The 8905-nt window shown below is 26.6% G+C and overlaps 1 protein-coding gene across 1 annotated transcript; it reads left to right on the top strand.

Annotated features, from left to right (window-relative positions):
• The first annotated feature begins 2956 nt into the window (after nucleotides 1–2956).
• LOC135923243 (protein kinase C zeta type-like) lies at nucleotides 2957–7439 on the top strand. The gene is made up of 10 exons (XM_065457890.1): nucleotides 2957–2984; nucleotides 3043–3521; nucleotides 3707–3813; nucleotides 3927–4069; nucleotides 4165–4250; nucleotides 5817–5910; nucleotides 6100–6216; nucleotides 6352–6428; nucleotides 7055–7141; nucleotides 7272–7439. Exons 1-10 carry the CDS (start codon nucleotides 2957–2959, stop codon nucleotides 7437–7439), a joined length of 1386 nt encoding a protein of 461 aa, XP_065313962.1.
• Nucleotides 7440–8905: the final 1466 nt, after the last annotated feature.

Here is an 8905-nt window from a genome sequence, read left to right as displayed (position 1 = left end):
GGTAAAGGCTTTTATTTAACATTCGAGTTTGTTATAATTTGGGTGATCGTGTAATTTAGAATTTCAAATTTATTTGATTGAAATGATTTAAAAGAAAATGATATTAGATTAGAGTGAATATAATGTTATTTTAAGTGGTTTTAAACTGATATATATTTAGAACTTAATTTAGATTTAGGAAAAAATAGCTTGTTGGATAGGTGAATAAAGGCACTTGGATATCAATCGATAAAAGAAAGCAAAAAAGTATGTTTAACGCGAATAAAGATGCGCAGAAGTTGAGAAGATTAGTGACTACGAAAGCAAAGCCAATGTGACTTTTGGAAGAATTCACAAATTGTCGCTTACTATGTAAATTTTCAATTTTAATATTATACTAATTTAAATTAATTTTTTATATAACTAATTTAAATAATCTCATATATCTTTAACTTATTCACAACTCGCTATTTTTTACTAGATTATTGTAACTCAAATTTATTTAAATCAAGTGTCATGAAAAAATAAGATAAAATTAGGATAATATTAGCTAAAAAATATAATTTTAGATAATATTAGCTTAAAAAAAAGTATTGAAAATAATTTTAAAAAAATTTTGAGCCCTCTTCAGCTTAACTTAATCCAGTATCCCTTAATAAAATGTATTTCACTACTGTTCTACTCTGTTTACAATTATGCTTGAGGTATTGAGTTTAAGTATTAATATATGTCATATGACAGGTACCAATTTTTACCCTTTATTTTTAGATAATGTATTAAACAGTGGTACGGACATAAAAATATATAATTCAATTATGAATATAACTTTATATCCAAAATTAATCAGATTAATACATTGAATATTTTTCTCAGTATAATACAATATTCTTATTATATTAAATCTTGAGAGAAAGATGTTGCACACTAGTTTATAAATTTATTTTAGATTGATTAAAATTATGTATATATATATATAGGAAAATTATGTTATTTTTATTTATTAATGTATACGAAATAAAAATATAAATTTTAAAATTAGATTAATATAGTGATTTTACAATTGAAAATTGTGACCGACTTTCAAAATATTGTTCAACAAAGAAAATTTGAGAATAATAAGGATTGGTTATAGTTTTAAAATTTATAACTTTTTAGCACCCTGAATTCAAATACCAGATTCTGATATGTGATAAAGATGCTCCTGATAAATTCAAAAGGGTTAGTCATACAGCCAAGGCTATATGTTTGGCGGGTGAATTTAGTGATCAGATTAGTGGATGGTCTAGTGCTTGGAATTCATATCCAAAAAAATAGAATTTATCTTAAGATAAATATTTTATTTAAGACCGACTCAGAATTAGGCATTGTCTAGCCAATTTATTATTCGGTTCGGATCGTATTTAATTTATCAAAATTAATTTTTATTAATAAAATAAACTTTAGGTATAGGTTATATAGTTATTTATTTTAATTCATTTAGCTTTTACGAAAATAGAAAGAAGAAAAAAAATGTAATAACTTTAATGATACGAAAATTATAAATATAAGATAACGGAGATTATAGAGATGTAATTCATCATTTACAATTGTGGGTACGATTGTTTAATTTGTCCTTTGGTATCGATATCCGTCAGCGGGTTTGAAATTAACTTGGGAACATGCTGTCATCTTCTATTCACTAATATACTAGCTCAAGCCAACATTAGACCTATCTAGCCTATAGTTTCTATGGTCAAATATTTAAATATTTTTAAAGAATATGAATCTAACCATAGTCGAATCATGTAGCAAGATGAATACTAAAAATCTGACATCTTGAATCAATTTTACCAATAACAAAGTAACTAATTAGAAGCCAGAAAAAAAAACTATCATATCCAGCCACGTAAATACAGACATGTTTCTTTGAAACATCAACTCTGAAAACTCACATTAATGATTAGTAAGTATGGCATTTTAGTGCTTTAGCCTGTCGGTATATAATTTATAGAAAAAACAATTATTGCTAAGAATAAAAATAACCCCTAAAAAATCAGAAACACATAAATCCAATGAGGTGAGTGGTTTATTGTTGGCACCTTGAATAAATTCTGGATACGTTGCCAGTATTTCTTATAAAAATAAGATCATCAATAAACAGCGGTGTCACATATGCAGCGTTCTAAAACGTGACTTTTATTGGGAATGGGTAGGGAAGGAAGGGGGTGAAGGAGACATTAAGCTATTTTTAGAAAAGTTTCAAATATATAAAGGGATTATACCTTTTATTTGAATACAATTATATTTTAAGTTTAAATAATAAGTGTTTTTTTCGAATAAAACGAATCAATATAAAGGCTTGTAATATTCATATTTACATCTCGGATTGACAGAATCAGAAATATTATATACAACAAAAATATATGTTAAAATACAATTATTTCTAAAATAGAATGACTAAAATTAAAGCTCTAAAAAAATAAAATTGTGGAATGCCTCTTATAAATTTTATAAATCTGAAGGAATATTTTGCAACACTAAAATTAATTGTAGGTATGAATCTGTTATAAAAAATTGTGTTTTAGAATACAAGCTCCTACAACTAAATGGAAATATTGTAGATAATATGTATAGAAAAATAAATATATCTTTCGACTATGTTAGAAACAATTAACTCTAAAAACGAAAACGTATAAGTTCAACATTTTATCCGCTGGTAGCTGCTTAATACATCATGTTTAATAATTGATTATAAATTATGACGCATGTGTAATTTAAGCGTTATCACGGGAAATATAATTAGAAAAGATTTGATATATTATCGTAAACAATAATGATTCATTAAAATACGTCAATTTTAAAAATTTCAATCTTTAATACGTATTATGATATCAAGGAATCTTAACTCTAAATTTGATCATTATAAACTATTTTTAAATTTGTTTCAAAAAAAAATTATATGATGAAGAATATTTTAGTTGACTTATGTTTAGGTAAAATGAAGGTTGATACTGCACCAAAGAAAGGTACAATTTAATCGTATTCCTTAGTTAAATTCCATTTTTTTTATTGCACATTTTTTAGATAATAAAAAGGTTAATGTGTGGTCTCGTGTTAGAAAATGTTTTGGTTGCAGAAGAAAAGAAGGTATCAGGCCTGATGGCCTAGTCATTAATGCTTTAATGAACGACGTGAGGGAATACCCTATTTTCAAAAAGTGTTTTGAAAATAGGGGTATCGGCAAGATGAATGTTTGTGAAGATGGGGTAGAGGGGGTTGTCAGAGGTATGTCAGTTAATCCCTGTAAGGACAACCTTTCTTACCCCATCTTCAAAATGTGTCCTCAAAAATTGAAGGTGGAGGATAATATTATTGATCCTGTTGAGGATGTTAAATATTCTTCCAAGGATGATACAAAAATAAAACCCATTTGCACAGATTACGATTTTGTAAAGCTAATAGGCCAGGGTGGAGCTGCTAAGGTTTTCCTTGCCCGTTCCAAAACAAATGGGAAGGAATACGCCGCAAAGGTGATTCGGAAGCAATTCCGTGACGATATAGAGGTTTGCATTAAATCATTTAATATTTATATGCTGTTTAATAATATTTCTAAATTGTGCTTATCAAGTTCTTCTTCAAAATTTTATTAATGTCTAATAACCATATAATATTTAAGCTTTATAGTTACTAACCTCCATTCTACATTTGATTCGTATTATTAAATATTGACTATATTTTTTATAAATAGGATGCCTACAGCAAAAGGCTAATTCATAGAGAAAAGTTAGTTTTCGATAAAACTAAAAAACTCCCATTTATGGTTGAGTTATTCGCCTACTACCACACCCCTATGAAGTATGTATTTTATACTTTAATATAAGTTTATATATTTATAAAAATATTTATTAAATTGAGAATATAAAAATATTTTAATAATTAAAGATAATTATTTATCTATTAATTTACAGTTACGCCTTCATCATGGAGTACGTTGACGGTGGAGACCTCCATCGTCACCTCCGACATCAACCTAACTCTACACTACCCGAGCACCATGCTCGTTTCTATGCGGCGGAGATAACCTTAGCACTCCACCACCTACACAGTAGAGGTAACATTTTTATAGTAAAATTATTTACCAATTTTGGAATTAAAAATAATATTTTTTTTGTTAATTTTATTAAAATTTAATATTTTTCTACCCAGGAATCATCCATAGAGACGTTAAACCGGAAAATATTCTATTGTGCTCCGATGGCCATATCAAACTATCTGATTATGGCCTATGCACGGTAATAAATTTTTTATCTCAATAAAATTAATAGCACAGAAACGTTAGGAATAAAATTTTAGAACATAAAATAGATAAACTGAGCGCTCATATGTGTCTAAATAGATATATAAATATAACATTAAAGAAGATTGTATAATTCAGTATCTTTTAACACTGGGCTTATGATGCATTTTCTTTGAAATTTTGAGGGAGTTACTAATAGGGATACTATCTTTTACAACATACATCCTTATGATTGAATCCTTTATTTCAGTCATCGAATCATGAAGTTAGGTATAACGAGATTGCTCTAGATGAAGGGTCTATCAGACAATCAAAATCATAATTTCTGGCAATATTTTTAAATAACAGGTTCTGTTCTGCCCGTTTCTCAAAATCTTTAAAATGTTTATAAGAAATAAGTCCATAGGCTTTGAATATAATATTCAGCAATAACTTACAGTTTAATAATTTGTATTTTATTATATTTAAAAAAATATATAAAAATATTAATACTAATATTTTCCCATATCCTTATTTTTTAAAAACCTTTTATTTTTTAAAATTAATTTCATATCAATTGCCAAATTAAATCTTCAAAAAAAAGTAGATAGTAACGAAAATATTATTCGAGCTAAGGTATGTGCCAGCTCGTATTAAAATTTAATTTATTTTTTAAGTTTCCACTGGCTGTGCTCACGGCTCAGCCTTACACGGCTCAACCATGTCTTAAATTCGATTATCAGAAATGCACAAAATATATTTAGAAATAATTAAATAATATTAGTAAACTTTAGAAAAATAAACTCCATCCATTTAATTTTTAACATATTTTTATTTGGGGGTTTATAGTTTAAATTATCTTAATAGGTTTTAGATTTTTAAAATAAAGATAAGAATATATGTTTGTAAATTGATTCCTCTTTGAAATATATTTATTTTATTTTAAAAAAATATAATGTGATATAGCCATATTTATAATTTTTATAAGCGTTTGAACTTGTTTAAAACGATATGAAAGTATTTACAGCCTTATTTTATTAAATTGCAATAACACCCACGTATTTTTGTTTAATCACGCCAACCTCCGAAATTCTATGCCACCCTTGTAGCATGAAACCACTAGTTGGTACCACAAAAATAACATGTTCCAGCTTAATTTTGACCTAGAACTAGCGGGTTGAAATGCACGCACTGATTCTACTAGGCCATAGAGGCTAGAAAGCACAATCATTTTGTTATTGTAAAATTAGGACTCTTTGAATATTTTAATTAACACATTCGAAATCGGTTGAAAACTATACATCATTGCCAGTTTTAATTTTATCTATTAAAATGTTTCATGTACACCTTCTTTATGGAAACGGTTAATAAAATTTAAATTTTGTATTTAGCTTTCTCGGTTTCCAATAATTAAACATTCCAATTTTAACTTGGCAAAAATTTCCCACTAAGATTTTCCAAAATATAAACATTTTCTTAGATAATCAGTAATTTTTTAATATTAAGAATAAATTTTCTGATATATTTTTCAACTTCTCTTATTTACTTTAATACATATACGGTTATATAAAAAATAATCTAGGATATTCTACCAAGTTTCATCGAAAGACGAAAATCTCTGCGAGTCGGGACTGTCTACTACAAGGCACCCGAAGTTTCATTCGATCCATATTATAGTAAACATTGCATTTTATCCTTTTATTTAACAAAAAAAATTTCTATTTCTAATAATAAAATATATCGTAGAGCTAGTATAACTTCTGGATTTAGTAAGAAAAAAATCATAATATTTACATAATTAAAATATATTTTAAAAATGTCGTTATCTAAAATTTTAAAACTATTTATTTACTTAAAATTGAAAGGCTATAGCATAGATTGGTGGGCCTTAGGGGTAGTTTTGTACGAAATGTTGGTTGGCAAACTCCCCTTTGGCCTAGAAGCCAAGCCCTCTCACAACGATGACCACTATCGTTTACAAGGTTCAATAATTACTTATACTTTAATGAAATTTGATAAAAAATATTTAAACTCAATAAATTATCATTGAATATCAAAATTTAATTTCCAATTATAAAGAAAATAAATAAATTTAATATATATTTTATTTTATTTAGCTAAATATGGAAGGGTGAAAATCCCTATATCCATTTCCTTCAAAGCCTCCTCCATCATCAGAGGATTCTTGACAGAGGTTTGATATAAATAATTAAATTTTATTTTAAAACATTATATCAGTAAAATTCAGATGAACGATAAAATTAAGTTTATTTTCTAAATATGCTTTAAGAAATTAAAAAATTTTCTGAATTTAAAACTGAAAAAAATCTAATGTTAAATTTTTAAACTTTTCTAGTGATGTATTTTTGATATGTTTATTCGTATATTAAAATAAAAGCTTATTATTTATTTTTATTAAAGTTTTCATAAACAAATTTTTAAAAAATTCAATTTATAACTGCCTTAACTCATAAATATATGCATCATATATAATTGATAGGATCCTTGACAGAGGTTTGATATAAATAATTAAATTTTATTTTAAAACATTATATCAGTAAAATTCAGATGAACGATAAAATTAAGTTTATTTTCTAAATATGCTTTAAGAAATTAAAAAATTTTCTGAATTTAAAACTGAAAAAAATCTAATGTTAAATTTTTAAACTTTTCTAGTGATGTATTTTTGATATGTTTATTCGTATATTAAAATAAAAGCTTATTATTTATTTTTATTAAAGTTTTCATAAACAAATTTTTAAAAAATTCAATTTATAACTGCCTTAACTCATAAATATATGCATCATATATAATTGATAGGATCCCAAAAAAAGATTAGGAGGAGATGAAAATGGGTTTTCCAATATAAAATCACACCAATTCTTCAAAACAATTGAGTGGAATCTGGTAAAATTACATTGCTTATCTTTTTGAGTTTCATTATTTATTTATATGTTTTTTTTAACCTTTTAAGCTGGAAGAAATGAAATTGACACCCCCCTATAAACCTGAAACATTGTTGCACCCGCAACTATAGGGGGGTTTGGAATGCTTCCACACGTCCAAAATGATAGTTCTCATACTTAGGAATTTCGAGGAATGGATTAATCCCAGTGATAGTATACCCATACAGTACAAATACAATCCTAGGATATTAAATGAACCCAATATTCCCTCAAATATTAGACAAAAAATACTTTCCTAAAATTCTTATCGACGATTCAAAATCACTATTAGAAATAGGATAACAATACTACATTAATTATAGAGCGAGCTTTAAAGAACTTTTATGAAAATTTTTTACATCTCATAGGACCCTTTTTGCTGACGGAAATAGATTACTGAATGACGTAATCTTGGCTAATACTGCCATAAATAGTTTAAATGGCGGTTATTACAACCTACTATTACATCAGATGCCCTATTGAGAACTCAGAAATTCGCGGGCACCAGATTATATGACATCTTTGCAGACTGTTAAGAAAAACTTAAAGGCTAAAGCACGAAAGAAAGGGATTCCAATATATAGTATTTGACGGAAGATGACGATAAAGTTGGGCCCAATAAGAAAAAAAAGAAATAAATTGGGGGAAAAGTAAAAATAAGGAGCCTCTTAGATAGTACTGAAGCTTCAGATTATTTGGAAGATTGTCAAACATCGTGTGACGATGGTATACATCCTATTTATTGGTTAATATAGATTGTTTAATTTTGATTTTTTTGGCATTGTCTTAATTTAAAAAGTGATTTTTTGTTTATTATCGATATATTAGATAAAGATGATGAAAAACTTAAACCGAAGAAAAAAAAGAGGGATGAAGAGTTAATTTTTTAGCTGTATTTTATCTATAAGGATTTGTTTGAATATTTAGAGAGATTGTATTATATAAAATTTAACATTTTGTATTATCATATAATTCTAAATTATATCCTAGTGAGAATAAGACTGACTTTGACATAAAGCCACCAGTGATAAAATCTCTGGCTAAGTCAAAACCTTCAGAACTAGATATCCCTATAAAGAAGCAAGGCCTAGTTACTCATATAAGCCATTATAGAGAAATCGGAAACTAATGCTAATAATAGAAATCTTCCAAAATTAATGCATGATAATGATACTACTCCAAAAATGATATCGGCGAAGCTCTCATCCTACGAATCCTTTCTATCATCTAATAATACTCAATTCAAGATAGCCAATGAAACAGAAATACAAACTTAATTAACCACCTTTCCTTCACCAGATAGCAATGCGACGTGATCAGCAAATCGAAGAAATTAGAATATTTTAAAATTAAAAACTCACAATATTGATAACAATTTTGTATTCTATTTAGAAATCCGATCAACTTTCCATTATTATATTTTCAGCCAAAATTGGAACGTTAGTTTTGATTACATTTGATTTAGTCCAGTTTTTTTTAACTGGAACACGCAAAATGCTTTATAATCACATTTATAACATCGATGATGATTGATTAAAGAAGCTTATAAAGTTTCTTATAACCAGATAAGACATGTGTCACAACGTGTCATTCATATTGATTATTGAAAAAATTACATAATATATAAAGAATGTCAATATTATGTCTAATAAATGCGATGTATCAATAAATGTCAAAAAATATTTTTCTTATATACATATTACCTTATATTTTTATAATAATTATA

Source organism: Gordionus sp. m RMFG-2023, chromosome 2 (genome assembly GCF_954871325.1).
Source record: "Gordionus sp. m RMFG-2023 chromosome 2, tfGorSpeb1-WG-v2, whole genome shotgun sequence".
NCBI lineage: Eukaryota > Metazoa > Nematomorpha > Gordioida > Chordodea > Parachordodidae > Gordionus > Gordionus sp. m RMFG-2023.
Note: the sequence above shows the minus strand (reverse complement) of the source record. Positions and strands in the feature narration are given on the sequence as shown.